The following is a 25513-nucleotide window of genomic DNA, read 5'->3' as shown; positions in this document are numbered from 1 at the left end:
GATGTCAACCTGAAACATTCCTGCATTCTTATTTTCAGTGATTGAATTAAGGTAATACATAATTACATACTAAATTCTACATTGGCTTTCACTAGTTATTTCTTGTTGTTCTACATTATTGTAATAAAAAGCAGAAATGAAAGAAAAAAGAGAGAAATTTACACATGAAAAGAGAACTGGAGAAGCCAACTTACAACACCCCCCCCCCCATTTATCAAAAACAAAAAACACCTACAAAACCTCCCCTTCCCTCTTCTATAAAAACAGAGATTGGTTTGTGTTGCATTCAGGAGGCCTGCAACAGTTCCTTGATATCATATCCTTGGAGCTGCAGAAGCAGAAAAAGAAAAACCAATGGAATTCCATTTAGTACTTGTTATTGACATCAAGAAGTAGTTTCCAGTGAGTGAGCAAAATTCTCAGTTCATCTTCTTTTGAAGCAGTATAATTACATCGTCATCTATCCAGATAAACATATCATATCACCAGTTCATAGATCTTATAAGTAATAAGTTGTCACAATGAGATTATACTAACCAAATGATCAAATGGGCTCTTCTACCAACTTAAGCAAAATTGATTAAAAAAAAAACAACTTAAGCAAATTTTGTCATCACAAAAATATGGTAGATCGCTTTTGATTCATCAGATGAACAATGATTTGGAGATCTTCAACCTAGAAGGCCATCAAATCAATGGTCTGCCAAAAAGCTTCTTAATCACAAGGTCTTAGGCCCCATTTGGTTCGTGGGAATAAGGGTCTGGAATCGGAATCAGAATTTGCTATTCCGATTCCAACTGTTTGGTTGGATGGAATCGGAATACCATTCCCATTCCTGCTGGAATGGAATGGCATTCCCCCATTTGAGGGAATGGCCATTCCCTGCCCCCCCCTTGGGAATGAAATCCCATTCCTGCTGATTTCAATTCCCATTTCCATTCCTGTCAGAACCAAACAGACTATGGGAATGGACCATTCTGATTCCGATTCTGGAGGATTTTGATTCCGATTCCAACTGCAAACCAAACAGACCCTTAGTTCCAAATAATTTGTCTCATAGTACCATGCTGATACATATCCAGGGACTATTGCTTGATGCAATGGTAAAACCTCAGTCTGACAAGCATGAGAATGCAAATTCAAGTCTGACAAGGGCTATTTCATGCAAAAAGTGCCATAGGTTACCATATCCAGCCTACCCCTCTGAAGACCCTGAATAGGCAGGACCAACAGTGGGTAATGGCCCTTTAGTACGGATACATATCCACCACCTGTTGGTGTTTAGTGCTGAATGCTGATTGTGGCCCACATCAAGCAAAACAATACCCAAAAGTAATATAATTGGTGTACCTGAAGAAAAGTGAGAACTAGGATCACCTCTGAATTCCAGAGAGCATGTATACTGATGGGGGTTAGAAGATTGCGAGTTTGAGCATAAGAAAGTCCCAGTGCAGTCCCTGTATGAACCAATACATTTAGTTGGTTTCTCAATAAATAGATGGTCAAGTTAACTTTTCTAGAGAAGACATGAAGTTTAAACCTGCACCAACTTTTCATAGCCTAAGGTAACTGACACCTTGATGCTACTTAATGTGAGGAGTGAGTAGTCATCTATAATTGATTAAAAAGAAACTAATTTATAATTGATTTGCCAAATTTTTGGTCAGTACTGGTTTACACTCGTATAATTCGGGTAGGTCACTCCAAAAGAAAGATACAACAGACTGCTAAAGATAACAACAAACATCTCCCATCTAATAAAAAGAAGAATCCCAAAACAGATAACTGATAATGCTAATGGAAAAGCTTCGATGTAGATACATATGCATGTACCTAAAGTTTGTAGTCATAATAAAAAAGAGTATTTTGGAAGTCATGGTTTTATACCCAAAATGAAACTTACAACTCAAACAAATGTTTTTTCTTCTTTCTCCACCCTCTTGATTCAAACTTGAGTTCTATTATAGGTATTTGAATCTCACAATTTTGACTCACAATGGGTCTCAAACTTGTTAAGTTGTGATCTAGTATTATTTTCCAAATTTTCACTTCTATGAACTAAACCACAAACTATAGGATTTTAGAAACATCAATTATTATGTCATATGCAGCTGAACCCCTATTCTCCCCAAATCTAAACATATTATTTTCTATATAACCTGCTTTTGGTGTTATAATCAATTAATATTTTTCTGTTACCATATAAGTACATAGCTGGTAGCATTTTGATCTTTCAAGCTTGACAAGTTAGTAGCATTCACATTACTCACAAATACCATTCAAAAGATCTCTTCAGTGATGGTTATCCAAGAACACTTAAAAATAATTTGTAAATGCCTCATGGCTGGGCTTCCCAGACTATAATCAGACTTGAGCTTCACACCAAAACCTCAGAAGTTCTGATATCAAAGTAAAAAGCCCCCCCCGCGCAATATCTTTCTATTGTGAGCTTTTCCATAGACTACAGTAAAAATTGAGGTTTATAAAACTAAGAGGAGCCTTCTTTTTTTCCCATCTCTTATTGTAGATCTACAATTTGAGGTTACCATGGATTACCATCAAAACTAAGCTTCAAGCAGACCTCATATTTCTGGAAGTCACAGTAAGACAACTCCTTTTCTCCCACTACACATGATAGTTCTCCAGTCTCTCATCCTTAACTAGTTCCCACCAAATAAATCATTATAGCAACTATTTGGGGGATACCATGTAAATCCTAATATGCTATTTCACTCTACTTAAGGCTATATATTGTTATAGTCACACAAATCTAACTCCCCTCTCATTACTTCAATCAATGAACTTTAGCACATTCTTCCCTTTTAGAGGCTTCAAATACACCCAGTCACTCCTCAATGATACATTAATTGATCTTCAAGTCACTCATTGGCATCCCTTCCTCCTCTTGGCTATCAGGGACACTATTAGACACCCACAAATACCCTCATCCAAAAGGACCTTTACATACATCCATTACAACCATGGTCATGGCTAAGGGGATTGACCTTCCATAAAAAACCAAAGAGAAGAATTGCAGCAGGACATCCAGAGGGCTTACCAATTTCCTCATTCACATCCATAAAACTTGTATTATTTTAGGAAACTTTCGTGGTGTGACAGGATATAACATATAAGTAACACACCCACCAAAGTATGCTATGTAACTTCTAATATTTGTACTACTCGTAGTACTTTTTGTACATTATGAACTAGAGCCAACATATTTATGTATCATTATTACCATTACTCAACCATGTAAGCATCATGATATATCATATCCGGTGGGATAAGCATGACTAAAATCAATAAACTACGGATATAAATGCATAATCTAATACAAATAGCTGAGGAAACTCTCAGGAGTAAGGTGGAATAGAGCAAAAACTGCAGCACTTAGAATGACAGAAACTGGTGCTGGAAACCTGTAGAACGGATATAGATAATTAGAAGTTTAGAGCACAAATGCAGAGCTCAGAAACTAGCAAATATTTATAAGAAAAATAGTGCCATGTAATCATTGCTTAGCTGCCATCACCACATGATACCAAAGACATACAGAAAAGAAGAAAATAAATGTCCTAAAATTAAATGGTAAAGTGAATATAAAATTTTAACCATCTCAAAAGAATTGGATATCATGAACTCCAAACAGAAGTAACAGTAACCCACTGTTTAAAGAGAAAGCTTCAGTGAATATGAGTAGCACGAAATATAATATGGTACAACTGTTCATAGAGTTAGCCCTCATACTGTAGGAGGAAAAAAAGATTTCCTGCCATATCCAAGCCTGGATAAAGGAGGGTTGTGTCAGGTTTGCAGCAGGCACTAAAACTTTTGCCAAACTCTCGTGATTAGTTGACCACGTATAATTGGGATAAGGCTTGGATGATGATGATGATGATGAGTATGTTGAGTATTCCTGAGGATTCAATCAATTTCACTTAAGGCTCAGTTGGAAATAGTACAAATACAAATATGTAGAGTGCAAAACCTTGTTTCTTGTATCATTTAGTATGAATTTGCACTGTACATATTTGTATTTGTACTCTTTCCAAACTGAGCCTAATAGTTTTTCCTTTCCAACTAGGTCGCACTGGAGCATCTAGAAGCTCTTCAAGTATATGCATAACTCATAAGGCATTGCCAATTTGGCTTAATTGAGTATTTGAGTTTATTCTTTTTCTTTTCTTTTCTTTTTGGTGCCTATGGTTTTCTGATTCTATTATATTACAATCTACTCTGCATGTATTAAAGATTTGATGAAGATCCAACAAGCCTTCATCTCAATTGAGGCTTCAGTCAAACATATGGAGCTTTTGAATCCCGGTCAAGATAGTATAGTTTCTCAGCAAAATATAATATACAGTAAGATACTTTGTCCTTTTTGGCTCTATCTTTATTTGCATTTATTTCTGCTTTCTTCATTTAGCTACCAAATTCCATTAAATCTATAGTGTACATTCATCTGAGATTTAATAAAAGTTATGCCAAGCTTCTATTTACTTCATGGAGTCTTCAGTCAAATGGACTGGAATTTTAAATCTAGGCGAAGATAGCAGGGTTCCTCAATAAATATAATGTATAAGAAGCAATTACATAGAAACATTTGATCCTGGACCAGCACTCTGATACCAAGAAACTTAAAGGGCCATGACCCAAAATTGGTCCTGGTTATCCAAGATCATTGCTTAATATTGCTACTAAAAAATTCAATAAAACAATTACACATTAGAAAAGATAAAAGGAATTCATTTTACCACTTAGTCAGGGACGCCATAAAAAATCCTCGAAATACAGTCTCTTCAAGTAATGGAGCCAAAACACCTGTTATTCCCACTAAACAGGCAGTACTAGAATGCAAACAGATAAGGATGTCATTAATTTGTTTTTTTTTTTTAAATTATGAAGCCTTAAATGGAGTTACATTGAGTTAAACAAGTTACAACTCAGACCCACAATATTGCTAAAAGTTAATGGCATTAATACCATACCTGATATTTGAAGAGCCAATCAATGGCAACAAGCTAACTGGAGCATCAACCTGAAAACAAATAAGTGACAAAGAGAGTTAAATAAAGTAGAGAGCACATGCAAGCTGTAAAATTGTTAATCATATGTTAAAAAGAGAAAAGGAATTATTTCTTTGTCCTAGATAAACACATACATAAGTGATAGCAAGCATACATGCGTGTACATGAAAAGGGCACTTAAAGGGATCTTCTCTTCACGAGTTTGTGATATGTTACTAGATTTATGATTCTTAGACCAGAACTTAGCATGAATTGTATATTTGTTATATTTGATATATTTAATATAATCAACTACAATAAATTCAGCACTATTTGCAATTATTTATGCTTCTACATTTAATTGATTCTCTTTTCCAATCAATTAATTTACTATAAAAATAAAAGTTCAAATAATTAATTCTTACTCCCATCAAGAAATTGTCAGGTCCACCCAGTTAGCTGAATACAGAAAATACTATCTTATTATATTATCCTTTTTTACTTGGAATATGACAAGACATTGATGTAAGTACAAAAAGTTAATTGTGAGGTTTCAAAACAAGCAACTGAAGACTATCCTGGAAGCCAATTAGAAACAAATTTATGTCCAATTCTAACCTCTCTTTGTGGGTTGGGTTCTCCCCACTAAACAAAGCCATAGCAGCTCCTGTTAAGTGTTAACACAATAGCAATAAGAGCACCAACAAGACCAATTCCTGCCCATAAAGCCACCCTTTCTGTATATTGAAAGGTTCCTTCAACTCTTAAACAATTACATATTATGTTGAATCAGAATAGAAGGAAGATAAAACTGCAAATTATAAGTTTTAATCAAAAGAAATAGAAAAGAAGAGGAGGAAGAAAATGGTTCAGAACTGAGAAGAGAATGGAGGAAGAGGGAGATGGAGAAGAGAGTTGATCAATCCTCTCTCCAGTCCCCTAAGTATATTTTATTAGATCTAATCTCAATTAAATGTATAATTACAAAGATGCCCCTAATAGGGTGGCTAACTCAATAACATAAAGAAGAAATAAAAAACAGGCTCATAAGCATAAGGCCCACTAACAAAAGAATAACTAATAAGAGAACAAATAAAGAAAAGTGACTACCCATTCAGCCTAATATCTCTATAAGCATATAATTATTATTCTCAAAAAAGGAAAATAAGATCACATTATCACATGAAACCAAAGATTTATCATGGCTGCCTTGAATATTAAAATCACATGTTTTTAGAAACCATGCATGAATAAAACTGAAAAGGAAATATTTCCTCTGCTATTCCTGCAATATGAAGCATGGGGCATGAATGTGAGATATCAGGGCCTCTGAGTGCATGAAGCATCAAGTCTCAACATATGAAGTTACATTTTGGAAGTCAAGGAACTTGACTTAATTGAGACATAAAATAATAATTATCATCGCCTGCCAAAGTTTTAGTGCCAGTCCCAGGATTTTCATAGATGTACCATATAGCAGAAAAGATTGTCTGGAAGAGGCTGGAAAGTGTTGGTGAGACCATATACAACTCCAAGTACAAGTGCAGTGGTAATGCTGCCATATTGCGGATAGAAAAAAGAAGCAATCATACACTTAAAGATTTCAAACACTAATGCAGGAAATAGAAGTCAACAAGTATACTTTCGTCTATGGTGAACTGGAGGGGGAAGGGAGTTTAGGGTAGTTATCTGGTGAACTACAAACACAGTTCACCAGAGGCATAGACCATGTACTTTGTAATTTGTACATGGAAATAGGTGGGTATTTGATGGAACCCACTAAGGAGATCCTATGCACAAAAGATCAAATTGTTTCATTATAACCAAGGTTTAGAGTATTGCAATGTATTGGTGTGTATTGTAAGATACATATCGGATTTCATCATTTCAGGGTCATTGATACATTGAATACTTAGGGTTAGGCCTGTTTAATAGATTCAAGTGTTAAATATTCATCTTAACAAACATATATAAAGAAAAGTTGAGTATCAAGCATGTCAATACTTTGAACCATGATTATAACCATTCATTCAATTAGTATTCCTCGGAGAAAAAAAATATGAAAGATATTTCCAGAATAAGGACAAGAGAAAATATTGGTACTATAAACCAATAAGAAAAGCTTGTTATTGTTGTCTTATAAGGTCATATTACAGTTGAGGTGTCCTGGAAAATCCATGTGTACCATGCCAAATGGCAGACTGCCTTACAGAGGTATCCTAGAAAATAAACCACAATGAGAATTACAAAGAAGCAGGGATAGTGATCCATACGCTTGGTCCACAAATAATACTTCTGCCTTCTCATCCAAACTCAGTTCTCCAATCTGGAATCCTAGATATGGTGTAAGTGCTACCTCGACCAATCCTGTCAAAACAAAACTGCCTGAAAAAAGAATCAGTTCAGTTCTATGACAAAACTTTAATATGCTATCAAAGCAACAGGAAATGAAGATAAATATAGATCTTTCATGAACGAGTAACATACAATAAATGAAGATAAATAGAAATCGTTACATAGCCTAGTAGCATACAGTAAAAATCCTCATGACAAGACCTCTTTGTGAACTAAAACAGAAAGAGTGCACCTTAAACCACATGAAGCCATGATCAGGAGAACCGTTTGCCATTTCCAAGGAACATCCCATCGCTTAAGGATTGGCCAGTCTGGTCCAATTTCCTTAAATATGCACAAATGGATTAAAAGTGATACTTGAAATTCACAAAACAACACTACTCAGAAAACTATCTTATCATCCAGGTAAGATTTCTATATTTCTTGAACATTTTTTTTTTTATCTTGAATTCTTAGAAGTGGAATGATTACGCTATACTACAGGATCATTAGGGGTGGGGGATATCATTTGATCAGTTTATACTAAGTTCTCGTCAAAATTAGATTAAAAACCTTTTTCAACCTACACGAAAGACCTGACTAGATGTAAATTTAAACTTATATCACTATACAAGCAAATTAAGAAACACAAGCATAACAAAGAAATAACAATCATAGAAGAGAGAAGAAAAAAAAAAGAAAAAGAAATTCATGTAAAATCGAATTTTGATAGTTACCTTTCCTCGAAACTTGGCGTCAGATTCTTCTTTTGCATTGTGAAAACAGATGAAAGATTGCCCCCACAACATCCGGTCTCCGAGTTGGATTAGCTGAAAGCAACGCCTATCCAGTGGAGTTCAAATCAGCCCCCTACAAGATTGCCCCCACAACGTCCCACAACACATCTCCACTGTGTATTGGTTACATCTCTCAATGATGACATCATCATTTTTCATCGGTAGATATTCCCAATACACGGAGGAGATATGCTGTGGGACATTGTGGGGGCTGATTTGATCTCTATTCCCTGGGCTGCGGATCAATCATGCAAAAACATAATTTATTTCGGGTCTGGGTAAACGGATCAGTTCAACACCGGCCATTTGATTTGATGCTTTGCATTTTCTTTTTTTTTTTTTTTTCCCTTTTTTCTTTTTTGTTGGGGTGGGGGGGCGTAATTGCGTAAATTACGAAATCACTTGACCTGAGGACGGTCTGAGGCTCTGAGCGCGGAGACGGACAGTCGTGGCTGTTCCGTCGAGAACTCTAAGAGTGAGAGAGAAAGAGGGAGAATGAATTCTCAGAGATCGGGAGAATGGCTGGAGAAGGCGTTGTTGCGACTCTGCAGAAGTGTGGAGTCTGGTTTAGATTTGGATGGCGATATTATATCTGGCCTCGTCTCGTACTGTGAACTGGCACCCCCGGAAGATGCCAAAGAGTATCTCAACGTAATTTCTCGGGTCTCCTTTACTATTTTCGTGGTTGATACTACAGTTCTATATGTACAAGCTTCCTTATTCTTTTTCCTTTTTTGATTGGATTCCTTAATAGATTACTAATTTGTCATCCAAGAAGTTTTTAGTCTGTAAATTGATGGGTCCCCTTGATAGTCCGTATTGTACCTGAATCCATTGATATAATTTCCTCTGAAATCTTTGAATGCGGATTGAGGTTTCCCTTCGCTTGTAGAAGTGATTGACGAAGTTCTCTGATTCGTCCTATTAGTTCCCAAATGCTTTTTTAATGAGGTCTTGTTGTTGTCTTATGGCTCTTCTGTATTTTCCTGTTTTCCCAGAGCTGTGATGAAATTTTTTATTTTTATGAACTTATGGGATATTGGTGTATGCTCTATTATTTATAATTACTGAGGGATAGATTTTAGCTTGTATATCTTTAGGTACTTTCCTCCTTATCCTCCTTATCCTCCTTTTCTTACTCATTTATAAACCAGAGGAACTTGATTCGAAGTTCTTCCGTGCATCTGATGTATCCTTTAGCTTTTAATTAATTAGGAAGTTAATCGTCATCATGTTAATTTTCCATTTTTTCCCACCTTTAGTAGCTAGCCTATGAATTAGTTGGACCCCATAATAACCAAACTATTCTCAATTAAAGAAAGTCTTATATCATCTACCAGGGGTAGACATACAAATCTTATACTGTCATTCTAGTCTATGAATGGTCATATTCTTCATGGAGTACTCAGACCATTTCGCACTTCTTCAGTTCATGTCTTTTTCTGGCCATCCTTAGCTCTTTCAGAACCCTGAACTTGGATGTTACATCAGATCAACCTTTCTTACTGGTTCATTTCTCGATTTGTATATGTCATCCTTGCTTAGAATCATCCATGCTAATCTTCTCTGTATATTCCAATTTTATTGGATGCCTCCGAAGCAACAAAGCTTTCTTACAATAGGTAGTTATATGCATGTAAAGGGAACAATTTTTAGTCTGACTTTTCATTTTTCACCTGTTGAGTTTACCGTTGAATTCCCATCAACATGCTTATTTCTATTTTATTCTTTCTAGCTAACTACACATCCAGCTCAACATCCTCGTCTCCACTATGCTAATCTTATGGACATTATGTTATGGATGCATTCGTGGGAAAGATATACCACCGCCGCCGGCAGCAGCAATGAGGAGGGGCCCACGCGACAACTTATCTTGCCACGACAGCTTATCTTGCCAGCTCTCCACCAGCTTACCTTATCCCATCTATTCTTACTTTATCTATTAGAAATAGGAGTTAAGTTCTGTTCTTAGTAGGAGTTGTTTACCTATTAGAAGTAGGAGTTTGATTTAAAGTTGGATTATCCTAGCCTAGTCGAATTCAATAAGGAGTCACCTCTTGTAATCTCCTATTTAAGGAGTTGTGAATTGGGAATAAAGGCATTCAGTTTTTCAGTCAAAGGAAGAGTGAGGAGAGTTTGGGTGATCTCTTGGACAAATCACCCATTAGGTTGCCACAATAGGGTCTGTACGCAAAGGGAGGGGCAAGGGGAAGCTAGAGGTTCTCCCCGTGGACCGACCCGTGAAGAGATCCTACGCCCGGGCCCATAACATCTTGGTATCAGAACCTACCGTCATGGGAGATCTGGAGCCGCTATCATCCAGGGTCCACGAACTGGAGCATAGGCTCACAGAAACCAGCATGGAGGTTCGTGAGGTCAAAGACAATGTCCGGGAGCTGCGACGCTTGCTGGAAACGTTTCTCTCTAACAAAGAAAGGAACTCCGAGGAAACCGCCACCACCAACAGTCGCCGACCGGACTAGGCAGAGACGTCCAGCAGACATCAAATCGTTGCCCCGACAGCCACAGTTATTCCCAAGTATAGTCGGCTAGAATTTCCATCTTACAACGGCACCGAAGACCCATTAGGATGGTTATATCGTTGCGAACAGTTCTTCCGTAACCAGCGCACTGATGACAAAGACAAGGTCAGTTTGGCTGCCTTCCACCTAACGGAAGAGGCATAACTCTGGTTCTACTGTCTGGAGCAGGAAGAACCAAGGCTTTGTTGGGAGCAATTTAAATCCTATTGCCTCCTCAGGTTTGGACCCCTGTTGACAAGCAACCCGCTGGGCGAGTTAATTAACCTCAAGCAAACTGGAACCGTGGCAGAATACCAACGCCAGTTCCAAACCCTTCTTGCCAGGGCAGCCTCGGTACGCCCAGATCAGCAAGTAGATATGTTTACCGCGGGGTTAACAGAACCCCTAAGGGTGGACGTGGAGATGCAACACCCTCCCAACCTAGTCACAGCAATGAACCTCGCACGCGTCTTCGAATGGAAACTGCAGCTCACCCACGGAACCCTCAGTATAGGTCGGCCAACAACAACCTGGGCACCTTCGAAGCCAGCAGGAGTGTCTCCTTCTTCAACTGCCAGCAGGGAACAGAGGCCTCCGACCGGTATCCCTTCCAGGTCGGCATCAAGTATAGGGAGTAGCAGGACAACACCCCCCATTAGACGACTGTCCCGAGCCGAGATGGCAGAACGGCGCGCAAAAGGACATTGCTTCAACTGCGATGATCTGTACTCCTCTGGGCACAGGTGCAAGAAGCTATTATGTGTTCTGGTAGACGAACCCGAAGAGGACGAGGATGAACCTGCAGCATCAGATCCCGAGATCTCCCTCCACACAATCACGAGGATCAAAACCTCACAAACCATGCAACTAAGGGCGCTGGTAGCAAGGAAACCAGTACGCATTCTCGTAGACTCCGGAAGCACCCACAACTTTGTCAGTGAACAGATTGCCCGCCAGTTAGACTTACCGATGGAAATCAGGCCGCAATTACAGGTAGCCGTGGCAAACGGGGAAAGAGTTCACAGCCCCGGAATCTGCAAGGACACCAAAATTCAGGTCGGATCAGAATCTTTCCTTGCTGATTTATTCGTACTCTCCTTGGATGAATTCGACATCGTTCTAGGAGTCTAGTGGCTGATTACTCTAGGGCCAATCCTATAGGATTTCAGCGCCCTGACAATGACATTCCACCTGGATGGGAAACCGGTTACATGGCAGGGAACCAGGATAAGAACAAAGACGTAGTTGCATACACTTCAAGGTGAGAACTTGCGCACAACGGATATGGAGAGGCTTCTCACGGATTTCTCTGCAGTATTCCAAGAACCCAAGGGTCTCCCACCATCCAGAGCCTGCGATCATCGAATCCCTCTGCTAGCCGGATCAGATCCCGTCGTCGTCTGACCCTACCGCTACCCTCACCGACAGAAGGATGAAATAGAAAGGCAGTGTGCGGATATGTTACAACAGGGGATCATCCGTCCCAACCGCTCCCCCTTCTTCTCTCCGGTCCTGCTAGTACCCAAGCAAGATGGGACTTGGAGATTTTGTGTGGACCATAGAGAGCTTAACAGCCGGACGGTCAAGGATAAATTTCCTATCCCCATCGTAGATGAGCTATTGGACGAACTCCATGGCGCCCAATACTTCTCAAAATTAGACCTCCAGTCGGGTTACTTCCAGGTCCGGATGACTCCCGAAGATATAGAGAAAACGGCCTTCAGAACACATCATGGCCATTTTGAATTCCTAGTTATGCCATTCGGCCTCAGCACCGCTCCTTCCACGTTCTAGTCCCTGATGAACGAGATATTTCACTCCCACCTCCGCAGATTTGTCTTGGTATTCTTTGACGACATCCTAGTCTATAGCAAGTCGTGGGTAGAACACGTGCAGCACCTACAGATCGTTTTTGCACTCCTGCGACAACACCAACTCTTCCTTAAGCGATCCAAATGCTCCTTTGGGGAATGCCGGGTCCTTTACTTAGGACATGTGATCAGCGGGCAAGGGGTCATTGTGGATGACTCCAAGATTCAGGCGATCAAGGAATGGCCCAGACCGCAATCTGCCAAGGCTCTCCACGGGTTCCTAGGGTTGACGGGTTACTACCGCAAGTTCGTACAGAATTACGGACTTTTGGCAGCCCCACTAACCAATCTGCTAAAGAAAAATGCCTTCCACTGGGATAATACAGCCGATGCAGCCTTTGCGAGTTTAAGAGAAGCCCTCTCCTCCACGCCGGTTCTACAGTTGCCAAACTTTGAGCTCGAGTTCACAGTCGAATGCGATGCATCTGGCACTGGCATTGGCGCCATACTACAGCAGCAAGGACATCTGGTCGCCTTCTTCAGCCGCAAACTGGCTGACCGCCACCTTAAATTACCCGCCTACGAACGTGAACTGATTGGGCTGGCTAAGGCAGTGCAGCACTAGAGGCCATACTTATGGGGAAGGTCCTTCGTCGTCAAGCCAGACCACTATAGCCTCAAATATTTGTTGGAACAACGGCTTACCACTTCGCTGCAACAACATTGGGTTAGCAAATTATTTGGTTTCGACTTTCGAGTGGACTACAAGGCGGGAACCTTGAACCGTGCAGCAGATGCCTTGTCTCGCCGAGAAGAAGACAATATGCTCCTCCATGCGATCTCCCAACCTCGAGCCACCCTGTTGGAAGACATCCGGAACACACTGCCGCAATCACCAAAGTGGAACGATCTTGTCCAGAAAATACAGTCCGGAACGACCAACCCAAACTGGTCCATGCACGGCGGGTTGGCACTATACAAGGGATGAATATATCTCCCAGCCGACTATCCCTTAATTCCCTTTGTCATCTCCAGCATACACAACTCCACGCATGAAGGTGTCTAGAAAACATTGCACCGCATCCACGCTGAGGGCTTCGGTGAGGGACTTCATTCAGAATTGCTCTATGTGCCAACAACAAAAGTGGGAAAACTTGCACCCAGCAGGCCTTCTCCAACCACTTTCACTCCCAACTCAGATCTGGGCCGATATTTACATGGACTTCATTGAGGGCCTACCCAAGGTTGGCGGGAAATCGGTCTTATTCGTGGTGGTGGATCGTTTTTCCAAGTATGCTCATTTCCTTCCTTTATCCCACCCATATAGCACGGTTTCAGTTGCCCACGCCTTCTTCACCCATATTTTTTGATTGCATGGGCTACCCGAATCCATCGTCAGTGACAGGGACCTGATTTTTACTAGCACTTTCTGGAAGGAGCTATTTCAACTACAGGGAACAGCCCTAGCCTTCTCCTCCGCCTACCATCTGCAGACTGACGGCCAAACGGAGGTTGTAAACCGAACGATAGAGATGTACCTCCGCTGTTTTGTGGGAGACCAGCCATGGCGTTGGGTGGAGTACCTTCTGTGGGCCGAATACTGTTACAACACGTCTTATCACTCCTCTCTTGGCATGACTCCCTTCCGGGTTGTTTATGGTCGGGACCCTCCCCGTCTATTGTCTTACAAACCCGGTTCAACACAGTTGGAAGTGGATCGAAGCCTACAGGACCGCGATGCCCTCCTAGCCGAAGTCTCCCTACGCTTATAGCAAGCTCAGGCACGCATGAAGAACGCCTACGATCAGCGCCACAGAGAAGTAACCTTTGAACCCGGACAATTCGTATGGCTAAAGCTCCAACCCTATCGGTAGCACTCCCTCAGACGCAGAGCTTTCCCTAAACTAGCTCCCAAATTCTACGGGCCCTTCAAGATTTTACGGCAGATCGGGAAGGTTACATATCGACTCGAGCTACTAGAACACAACAGACTCCATGATACCTTCCACGTGTCCTTACTCAAGCCATTTACAGGGACTCCTTCTGATAAGGTACCTCCCCTACCACCCTTAAAGGACGGCAGACCCATTCTCCAACCTCGGGCTCTTCTCCGGTCCCGCGTCAATCGGGGTACCCTAGAAGTCCTAGTGGAGTGGGACGAACTACCATCAACTGAGACCACCTGGATTCCCTGATCAAATCTTCACAACGCCTATCCAGATCTCTAGCTTGGGGACAAGCTCGTTGCCTAGGAGGGGTGTGATGTTATGGATGCATTCGTGGGAAAGATATACCGCCGCCGCCGGTAGCAGCAATGAGGAGGGGCCCACGCGACAACTTATCTTGCCAGCTCTCCACCAGCTTACCTTATCCCATCTATTCTTACTTTATCTATTAGAAATAGGAGTTAAGTTCTGTTCTTAGTAGGAGTTGTTTACCTATTAGAAGTAGGAGTTTGATTTAAAGTTGGATTATCCTAGCCTAGTCGAATTCAATAAGGAGTCACCTCTTGTAATCTCCTATTTAAGGAACTGTGAATTGGGAATAAAGGCATTCAATTTTTCAGTCAAAGGAAGAGTGAGGAGAGTTCGGGTGATCTCTTGGACAAATCACCCATTAGGTTGCCACAATAGGGTCTGTACGCAAAGGGAGGGGCAAGGGGAAGCTAGAGGTTCTCCCCGTGGACCGACCCGTGACGAGATCCTACGCCCGGGCCCATAACACCAAAAGCCCCAAGACTGATGGAACACATCAAATCAAGCCATTTAACATTTTAACCTTTTGGACATAAACTTAACACCATACTCCAGTCTTATGATTTACGATATGATTTGTACAGGGGTTTTTGTAGTTGATTTTTTAATGAAATCACTTTACAGTTTTCTGAATCCTTTTCTGCAAAAATCTTATGATTTTTGTTTGAATCTTACGATTTATACGATTCATTATGATTCGAATCAATTCAATTAAGAATTAGTTTTCAACTTTGTCATTTTGTTTTGATTGTATTTAGTTTTGCAAGGGTGACTTGTTTTAATGACTTTAAGTTCATATATTGAGTTTATTTTCTGTCATATGTTGAATAAAGAGTCATTGCATGTGCATTATTTGACTTTCAAGTTAAACGTGATTATATCATCTTAGACTTCTACTGTATAAGTGGTAAATTCTATTGGTTTAGGTACATATATGGTAGATATAATTTAAAAATAGGATAGACTTTTCTATATATATTTAACCTTTTAGCATATATATTTAATTTTTAGACAAATTTGTAAAAAATAGAAATTATTTTGCGATTTATGATATGATTCACGATTCAATTTTCTCTACGATTTACGATATGATTACAATTTTCAGAACACATTGTACTCCACAGCCAGCCAGTGGCAGATAGCTATTTCCATTATGGATCCCACTCTAGTGATAGGTAGCATGTTCCCTTTGGCAGTTCTCAGCCATCTCCGGTAGTCCTTTGTGTTACTTGAACTCAAATGCAAAGGATAGGCTTTGATACCAAATGTTACATGGTTGACTCATTCTGAATGCCCTAGGATTGATGAAACAATCAAATTAGGCTGCTTAACCTTTAGGGCCATAACAATGGAAAGTGTTACTTTTAGATTGCCTAGTATTCTGCTCTCTACAACATTTGTGTTAGAGCTAGCTTGTAAGAATTTCATTTAAACCCAATTTCTTTGTGCTGACTGCACACTTAAACGGAGTGAATTTGTATCGAATCAGACGATATTCGTATTCGATTCCGATTAAAGAAGAGCTTATTCAAATTCGATCCGATATCCGTCAGTCATTCAAAAATATAAATTGAATTCGAATTTGTTTAAAATATCAAATATTCAAATCGATTCGAATTCGACTATTCTATAAATATTGAAAATTCTAAATCTAAAAATCATTATACAAGAAAAAAAAAAAAACCTGACTTGTGAGAAAAAAAGAAACAACCTCAAAAGACTAGAATAAGAAGAAAAGAAAAGCAAAAAAACACCTGAAAAATCTAAAAATAAAAAAAGAGATAAAAAAATAACGGAGAAAGCAAGAGATGAAAGAACTTGAATGGCTACAAAGGGTAGAAGCTAAGATTTGAATGACAGAAGTTGGACTGCCACAAAACCCATTTGTCTTCGACAAAACCTGGTGCTATCTCTTTTTTTTTTCTCCATGCTACCTCTTGCAAGTTAAAAAGCAGCGAAAAAGATGGAGAAAGATAAAATGAGGAAGGGAGAGGGAGATGAGGAGAAGAAACAACTGAGAGTTGATCGTTTGGCCACACCTGGTCTTGTTTGCCAGCCCCAACAGGCCACACCTGAGACTTCTCAAACAATCCATGGCGTTAGTGGTTTTCTCACTTCGCTCTATTGATCGTTTGGCCATAGTTACCTACTCTGTTGAGAGTTGCAGGTAGGAGATGGTGAGAAGAAACTGTCTCCGTCAAATTATCAAAGTGAAGTGGGGAGAGGGAGGGGTTAATGGGTCATTTGAAGCATACATGGTACACAATCATGTAGCATATATGACTACAAAATTTGGTTGTTGAAACTTTCTAGTAATTCTGCTCCATGCACCTCCTTGTCATTTTCTTTGCATGAAATTAATAGTTGTTTTACTTTTCTGTTTTTTAACTACTGAAATAATTTTTTTTATCTGTTGTTCATGATAGAAAGAAAATAAAAATAATGAACAGTTGTTTATATTGATTCAATATTATGATAGAAATGGTTACATCTGAAAGTTATCATGTTATAATGCAGAATATCATTGGTCAGGAAACTGGCCAAAGTGTGATTGAGGAATACTTACAACGGAGGGGTTACACAGATCATAGCAACAGCACCTTGAACATGCAGAGTACTAAATTGCATGCCTACATGAAACCGCCTCCTGATGAAGGTTTGAATAGTGGAACAAAAAAGTTATCTCGAACATCCAAAGAGCTAATGGTGGCCAGTGATCAGGGGAACAAAATCCCAATTGAAACCTCAGAGTCCAGAAGTTCCCATAAAGGAAACCCAGGAGGTTCTAGAAGGAAAAAGACTGGAAAAGTCATTTCACTTGCAGAGGCTGCAAAAGGATCAGTTGTATTTCAGCAAGGAAAGCCATGTTCATGCCAAGCCCGCCGGCATAGGCTAGTGGGCAATTGCTTATCTTGTGGCAAAATAGTTTGTGAACAAGAAGGTGAGGGCCCATGCAGTTTCTGTGGGGCTCTTGTACTGAGGGAAGGAAGCACATATGCTGGCCTAGATGAAGCTGTTCTTCCCGCTACAGATGCTGAGGCAGCAGCTGAAGCCTTTGCCAAGAAACTTGTGGAATATGATCGTAACTCTGCTGCACGTACTACAGTCATTGATGACCAAAGTGACTATTATGAGATCGAGGGAAATAGCTGGCTATCACCGGAGGTATTTAATTTGTTGTACCCTATATAATTACACGTATTTGTGACATGCCTTGCATGTACAAGAACTGCAAGGCAGCTTCCCAACTTACATCCAAAAAAAGATTTTTAATAATGGAAAATGAGATGTGATGCATTTCAGAATTAGTGTCAATATCTATTGGATGTCAATTCCAAACTGCATCTTCCTGAAAAGCATTGTGCCATGATTTTTGCCAACTTCATACTCAGGTCACCTAATTTAACACCAACCACCAATTAATACTACAGTAACATAATTTAAGGACCACTGTACTACCACCAATACCACACACACACACACCTATGTATGTATATTATGTAAACAAATTTGTAAATATCAGTTAACAAAATAGTGTTCCAAGCCAGAACTGTCGACAACTACTTCCCTAAACATTCTAAATTCTTGATCTTCTATGCTTTCACTTGCTTCACAATACATACACATGCATGTCAGTGTTTGGCCTTGAGGCTCGTTTGAAGGATTTGTCACACTGTTTGAGGTTTTGTTTTATATTAAGAGTTATCCTTTACTCTTAAAGGATTTGTAAGAATGTATTTAGTTGCTTTTTTATATGTTTTGAAGGTTTTGTTAAATTACTGGCTTTCTTGTTTTGTTAGTATTTTGTGATCCTTGTTTACATGATGGTTAATTCATCCACAGATTCTTCTTTATATATATATATTATACACACACTTCTTCTATGAATACATGTTTTTTCTGATTTTTTTTTTATGTTTTCTTGAAAGAATGAGATTTCATGAGGATTAAACCTCACAAATTGGAATATCCTACCACCTCACAAATACACAGATGAGTTACAGATTCCAAAAATGGTCTTAGTTCAAGACTTCAAGTTGGTTTTTGGCTTGATATGATGACTGCTAAACATAGCCTCTCTTCTAGATGAATTGTGAGAGTTAAAGCTTCTGAAATAATCACATAACCCGATAGTGGGAAAGCAGAAGATTTTAGATGAAAATGATAAGTGATTTTGAGGGTCTTGTTACTAGGTTCTGAAAGGGTATTAAGGCTAACTTTTAGTTATGGAGATAAGGGTGTAGGCATGGAAATTACTAGGCAAAATAAAGGAGAAATAAGAAGGCTCCGATTATCGAGTCAATAGGTTCAATATAGAGTTCTCATAATTCCTATTGAAGTGTAATAATACCTGCAGTGTGTATAGAAAATTATTTTTAGAGTCAAATCTTGTAAAGCTTTGATTGGAAAAAGTCTTTTAGGTACCATATGAAGCCCATATAAGCTGGACAACTAGTTTCAACTCTCCTCAATCTGAACTTGCTGGTATAGGTTAAGCTTACTTGGAGACCTCTTGGCTTTAGGCCTATAAATGTTTGCATGTATATAGTATATATATACAGGGAATTTCTTAATGTTTGCAACTTTTTTTTTTTTCTTGTTTTTGGTAGGGAGCTTAATTTTTCCTCATCAAGTCTTAATTTTATCTATGGCTGCAAGAAAATCATGTTAAACCTTAAAACTTTTATGTGCTCTTCTTTTTATATACATGCTACAAGGTTTTCTTGATACTAGTTTATTTATCCTTGGTTTCAGGAAAAGGAAATTTTAAAGAAGAAACAACAGGAGATTGAAGAAGCTGAGCGAGCTCGACGTAGTAAAGTAGTTGTGACATTTGACTTGGTTGGCCGTAAGGTTGTATCTTGTGATCTTTCTTCCTTTTGCCAAATGGACTATTAAACTAGAGTATGGTGTTTTCTTTTGGTGTTGCAAAACCTTCTTTCTTGCTAATATTTTGAATTTCCAATGCACAGCCTTTGGATCAAAATCATCTTTTTCTTGTTTCTTTCTCCATGTTATTTGTGATTATCTACTGAAATAACCTACATGTAACTAATTGGCCAGAAAATTTGGTGGAAATTGTAATAGGTGATATTGAGTATGACCAGAGAAAGATATTCAATATAAATATATTTGTCATAGCTTTTTACTTTCAGAGCCAATTGGATATCTACAATATAAAATTGTGTTCTGCACAAACATATTTTTTCCTCTAATTGTACAAACACATCTTGTTCTTGAATCATTTAGACTATGTTGGTCCTTTTTTGCAGGTGGTGATGAATGAAGATGAAGCCTCAGAATTAGAATTGGATAACAGAATATTACGGCCACGTGATGAAAGAGAGTTGAATCGTATTAAACCAAACCCAACCGGCAGAATTCAACCAGTTTTTGTAGACCCTGGCCCTGGTAGGAAGCCCTCTGTGGGGAAGCAAAAGAACAGCAGACCAAGTAACGGCTTGTGCTTGGAGATAAGTGGGAGGGTGCAACATGAAAGCAGCCAACTACAACAATTTATGGCAGAAGGTATGCAAAGTGGTGCTTCTAATGGGAGTTTTTCGTGGGAGCCATCAGTGAGCAAAAGTTCAGGTGTGGAAGATGAGAACAAGTGCTTTCTTGATTATCGTTAATGCATGCATTGCAACTCTGTAGAGAAGGTTCTTTTTTCAAAAAAAAAAAAAAAAAACAAATACATATTATAGTTGAAAGGAAAGCAATGTTTTTGAGGTTGACGATGGAATGGTCTCCATACAACTATTTTCTTCGGGAGAGATGTAATTACCATGATTTGGGAATGAGAACTTTCATTCATATTCTATATATTCTAAAGAAGATAAACTTATGGTGCTTTTTGTATGTCCAATTGGCTAGCAATATTTTGTTTTTGTATCTTAAATTAGAATGCAAAGAACGTAAAAAATAAAATAAAATGTTTACTACATTCAAGCTTTTCTTTCGATAGGAGGGTAAAATGCAGTTGGATGGCTGAACCATGTTTACCTCCTAAGGCTGCGTTTTGGTTGCAATGCAAAACTATGGCAGTGTAAATGATTAGAGTATAAATTCTGACCTATTTTTGTTTTAAATTTTAGCTTATTTTGTTTGATTGCAGTATATATATATTAAAGGAAGGTCTTCGGGCAACAGCCTCCATCCTTAAGACACATGTCATTGTCCATTCATGAAAAAAGTGATAACTCCACTTTTTTATAATTCAAACACGTAGCATCCTAATCCCTAAAAAGTGGTTACTTTAAATGTTATGGTATTAATGGAATTTTATTCAAACACTTACCATTTCAAAAATAATGATCAAACAAACAATTTAACTTAAAAATATTAAATTGATAAAAATAAAAATAAATGAAATTCATAAAAATGGCTAAACAATTAATACAAATGGTGTGAGTTTCAACTTCGGATCTTCTACCCACAGCACACTACCCCCCGTGTATTGGGAGTATCTTCCCGTGTATAATATTATTTACGAGGATGAGATGTTCTCCATGTATGGATGCGATGTTATATTGGTAGACATGGACAGAGTTCTTGTGGAAGCATAACCTAATTTAGCTTTTAGAAATAAATTTATCAAATAAATAGTAAATACCAATTAAAGTGGGTTATAGTAAATACCAATTAAAGTGGGTTACTGCTTACAAATAAAACCTCATTTAATCTCTTAAATCATATTAAAAACAACATAAATTAATAGTGATTTTCAAACAAAGTAAATCAAAATAAATTATCAATTACAAAGATGTAAGATCCATATTAATTTTTCTAATTTAATTTTTTATAGTGAAATAGTAAATTTCAAATTAAATGATATTGTAGTTGCCTCTTAGTATGGTCATTCTCTAGATAAAAACATGGTAAGTCTCTTAAATCAAATAAAAAGCCTAACCTAAATGTCTAATATAAATAATTTAAAAAATTGAAATAGTTCAGATTAGTGGTCTCATACTTAATACGGGAGTCATTCCTAGTGAAGTAAATTAAAACATAAAGCAGAATAAAATAAAACCCAAAACAAAATTAAACGAGAATTTGCACTCCCATGCATTTGTACCAGTGCAAATAAAATTGCACTGCAACCAAATACTTCTTCTCACACTGTTTTTTATTTTTATTTTTATTTCACCGATTCCAAGAATACAGTTGGTTAGGTGCCTGACGGGAAAATTTTGGCTCCTTTCTCGGAGGGAAAAAAATCCTTCCGATGTTGGATAACTAAACCACGTCTGTTTGAAAAAATGTTTAAACTACTGGTGATCACATGGATTAAATGGCAGAGTTGCAACACAAGGGTGTTTACGTTCTTTAGCTTGGGTAGTTCGGTTTAAGTGATGTAATGAGACCTCTTTTGAAACCAACCTTCCTCAAAATCTTCACTACACTTCTCACCTACGGCTACGAAGGAGAAAGAGTCTACTGACAATGAAATACGTATATCAATGAAGTTTTTATTTTATTCTATTCTATTTTTGAAAAGGATATATCAATGAAGTCTTATGGATAATGATGCTAACTCTTCATGACTTGCCTCTGCTCCTCTACAGATGGTATCCAAGCATACTCTAGCTGCGTTTGATGGAGTGAAGTGCACTCAGAGCACGAATATTAAGGCGTATTTGCTTAAAAATTTTCCAATTGAAGCCTGACATTCAGAGATTTTACATTGGTCCATGGTTTTTGAAACATTCAAACAAAATTTTCAACTTTATGTTTTTAAAAGGGACGATTAACAAGAAAAAATGATTACATTAAAAGTAAGTCAAAAGTGTTATTTTTCTCTCCCTTCTCTATCCACCTTTAAGTCCCAATGTCACTAAAATAGTCGAAAGTGTTATTTGTGTCCAGTTAGGACTAGAATCTTTTGGAGGGGTCCAAGTAAATGTGATTATGCTTTTACCATAACCATTTCCATGGTTTTCACAACCGGATCAGACCGGACGGTCGGACAGGAAAAACTGGAAACCGGTCACTTGACCAGTTCCGTTTTTCCTCAAAATTGTTTTTTTCCTAAAATCATTGATTTTGATCAGTAAACCACTGAATCAGCCAGTTAATCGTTCAAACCATTCGAACATTTTTGACCGTTTTTCAATTTTTTAATTTTTTATTTTTTGTCAGAACGGGCCGACCGTTCAGGTCGAATGGGCCGATTGTTCGGGTCGAAGGGTTGGACCATTCGAACCGATAACCGGACCCCTGACCGGTTCGGTTTTAAAAACCATGACCATTTCTGTTCTCAGATCAGAATCTTCATAGCAATGTCCAAATACCGACCGATCGACCGACCGAATGGTTAAAAGCATCCAATGCTGTGGGGGGTACCACAATTCCAACTATACACCGCAGTTTTTGAAATCAATTTGTAACGAGAAGCATAGTCGATCAATGGCGACCATCACAAGCTCAAGTGTTTGACCATAGCTAGAGCCTAGAGGCAATATACAAGACCAGAATCACTCTGTCACAGCTGAAATTGAACTTCTTCCCGGTTTTTTCATGACTTGTTGTGCTAGCATCAACCTTCTAGCACGTAGAACATCATCCCACCTGCCTGCTTCAGCAAGAACATTAGAAGAAATTACATACTCTTCAGTACCTCGCAACTTCTTCGTCTCTAACAGCCCATCCACCAAGCTCAATCCAAGATCAACCTCCCCATGAATCCTGCAAGCACTAATTAACATCCTCCACACAACTGCATTTGGTTCGATTGGCATGTTCTTAACAAACTCATGTGCCCCCTCCAGCAAGCCGGCTCTTGCCAGCATATCGATCATGCACCCATAGTGCTCTATGCTGGGCTCAATTTTATGCACTTTAAGCATACTCTGGTACAAGTGAAACCCATCCTCCACCAAGCCAGCATGATCACATGCTAACAATACTCCAATGAACGTGACAGCATTTGGATTAATGTTTGCCGCACGCATTTGCTGGAAAGCATTAAGAGCTTCTTCTCCTTGACCATTAATGGCATGTCCCACAATGATCGATGTCCATGAGAATACATCCCTTTGAAGCATCTTCATCTTATCAAAGACTCTTTTAGCTCTGTTCATGCTCCCACATTTCGCATACATGTCTATAAGAGCATTATCCAGAAGGGGTTTCCCATTAAGTCCACTATTCTCTATGTAAGAATGGATTTGAATGCCATGATTCAGTTGTCCAGAATTCCGACAAGCCAATACCAGAGCTAGCATTGTTATTTCATCCGGTTTCAGCCCTTGGCATCGCATCAGATCAAAAAGCCCGAAAGCCTCTTTAAAAAGCCCGCATTCCACATAACCATGTATCATTGAATTCCATGATACAATGTTTTTATGTGATAACTCGTCAAAAACTCTTCTAGCAAAATCTATCAAACCACACTTTGAGTACATGTTAATCAGAGCAGTCCCAACAGGAATGGTGATAGCCAGTCCACGTATCTTCAGATAAGCATGCACCCACTTACCCATGTCAAGATCTCTACTCTGAGCGCAACCAGAAAGCAAGCTAATCAGAGTTATACCATCACCTTCAAGGTCTCCACCTCTCATCTCCCTAAACAATGCTAATGCTTTTCTACAATCGTTATTCTCGGCATACCCTTTGATTATGGTATTCCATGAGATCAAATCTCTCTGGGGCATTTCCCCGAACAGCCTTGTAGCCTCCTCCATGAAACCAAATTTGGAATATAGATTAATCAGTGCATTACAGGTTGAGATTTCCAAACAGAGGTTTGCCTTGCAGCAGTACGAATGGAGGGATTTTCCAATGCCCAAATCACCAAATTCAGCACAGGCAGATAGCAAAATCACCAACGTAACATCATTCGGCTTCATTCCCAATTCAAAGGAACCGCCCTGGACTTGATTAAATAATCTCAAACCCACTTCGAAGAGCTCGTTTTTCATGCACCCAGAAATCATGCAGTTGACTGTCACGATGGTTCTCTGAGGCATCCTATCAAATAGGGTATAGCATCTGCTAATAGAGTTTGCTGTATTTGAATAGAAATGAATGAGAGTGTTCAGTATGTTGACATTAGAATCCAGTCCAATCCTAAGAACTTGACAATGAACCGATTTTCCTTCTCGAATTGCTGCTACTTTTCCACAAGCTTTGATCACTGAAGCACAGATGAATGGATCGAGATGGGCATCCCCTTTAATCCGAAGCATGTCTCTGAAGAAGGAGAGAGAGTGGTGTGGGTTGACATCCGAAGCATATCGCCGGATCATAACACGCCACAGGGAAACATCAGGGTGTTTTATGTGGCGCAGAAGAGCAGTTGCATGATCCAATGCTGAAGGATTTGATGCACATAGTTCCAAGAACGCGAGAAGCCATGACCGGTACACATGGAAGCCAGTGGTGATGAGTTGGGCGTGGATTTGGAGAAGGTCCCGATAAGAGAAACGATCAGTTTTTCGCCGGAGAAGATGACTTAGCTTTTCCCACATAGGGATTTACATGAATTGGATTGGGTTCTCATGCGAGAGACAGAGTGCTTCCGACTTAAATTAGATTGAGAGGGGGGGGGGGGGGGTACATAACTCGTTGCATCAACTACACCTCTCTGGCTTGCGGAAACCATCGAACTTTAGACCGAAAATTTGACAACCGAACTAATTTTAGCAATTGAAGAGTAGAAATTACTCCACTTAATCAATCGGTATATAGTTAACCATGCCCTAATGGTTGATTTTGCTTGCAGGCAGCATTGCGTTAAATCTCTGAGAAGAAAAAAGATGGCAAAAAGCTCGACGATATCA

At 39.0% G+C, this 25513-nt stretch overlaps 3 protein-coding genes and 1 pseudogene across 13 annotated transcripts; 1 reads left to right on the top strand and 3 right to left on the bottom strand.

The window, feature by feature from the left end:
* On the bottom strand, positions 1-8377 carry LOC104598140 (uncharacterized). Of its 11 annotated transcripts, none has more exons than XR_016085758.1 (8): positions 8082-8377; positions 7598-7689; positions 7284-7395; positions 5629-5773; positions 4993-5042; positions 4759-4851; positions 1352-1458; positions 1-328 (listed from the first exon to the last, which is right to left on the bottom strand). XR_016085758.1 is itself a non-coding variant. In XM_088903999.1 (7 exons), exons 2-7 carry the CDS (start codon positions 7493-7495, stop codon positions 315-317), a joined length of 534 nt encoding a protein of 177 aa, XP_088760125.1. In that variant the 5' UTR covers positions 7496-7689; positions 8082-8372; the 3' UTR covers positions 1-314. The 11 variants fall into 11 exon arrangements, 3 of the variants coding, with proteins under 3 accessions (XP_088760125.1, XP_010258366.1, XP_088760124.1); XR_016085759.1 differs by having other exon boundaries at positions 5629-5747; XR_016085753.1 differs by adding an exon at positions 6481-6565 and having other exon boundaries at positions 7284-7689; positions 8082-8367.
* Positions 8378-8523: 146 nt separating this feature from the next.
* On the top strand, positions 8524-20595 carry LOC104598141 (transcription regulator/ zinc ion binding protein). Its single transcript, XM_010260066.3, has 4 exons — positions 8524-8792; positions 17247-17894; positions 19485-19583; positions 20003-20595. Exons 1-4 carry the CDS (start codon positions 8637-8639, stop codon positions 20360-20362), a joined length of 1263 nt encoding a protein of 420 aa, XP_010258368.1. The 5' UTR covers positions 8524-8636; the 3' UTR covers positions 20363-20595.
* Positions 9641-9750, bottom strand: LOC148792042 (U6 spliceosomal RNA; annotated as a pseudogene).
* Positions 20596-23203: 2608 nt separating the features above from the next.
* LOC104598142 (putative pentatricopeptide repeat-containing protein At3g05240) lies at positions 23204-25201 on the bottom strand. The gene has a single exon (XM_010260067.2). The coding sequence runs from the start codon at positions 25199-25201 to the stop codon at positions 23204-23206; it is 1998 nt and encodes a 665-aa protein (XP_010258369.1).
* Positions 25202-25513: the final 312 nt, after the last annotated feature.

Source organism: Nelumbo nucifera, chromosome 4 (genome assembly GCF_055504915.1).
Source record: "Nelumbo nucifera cultivar China Antique chromosome 4, China Antique-T2T, whole genome shotgun sequence".
In the NCBI taxonomy this organism is placed as follows: domain Eukaryota; kingdom Viridiplantae; phylum Streptophyta; class Magnoliopsida; order Proteales; family Nelumbonaceae; genus Nelumbo; species Nelumbo nucifera.
This window is presented reverse-complemented; position numbering and strand designations above follow the sequence as displayed.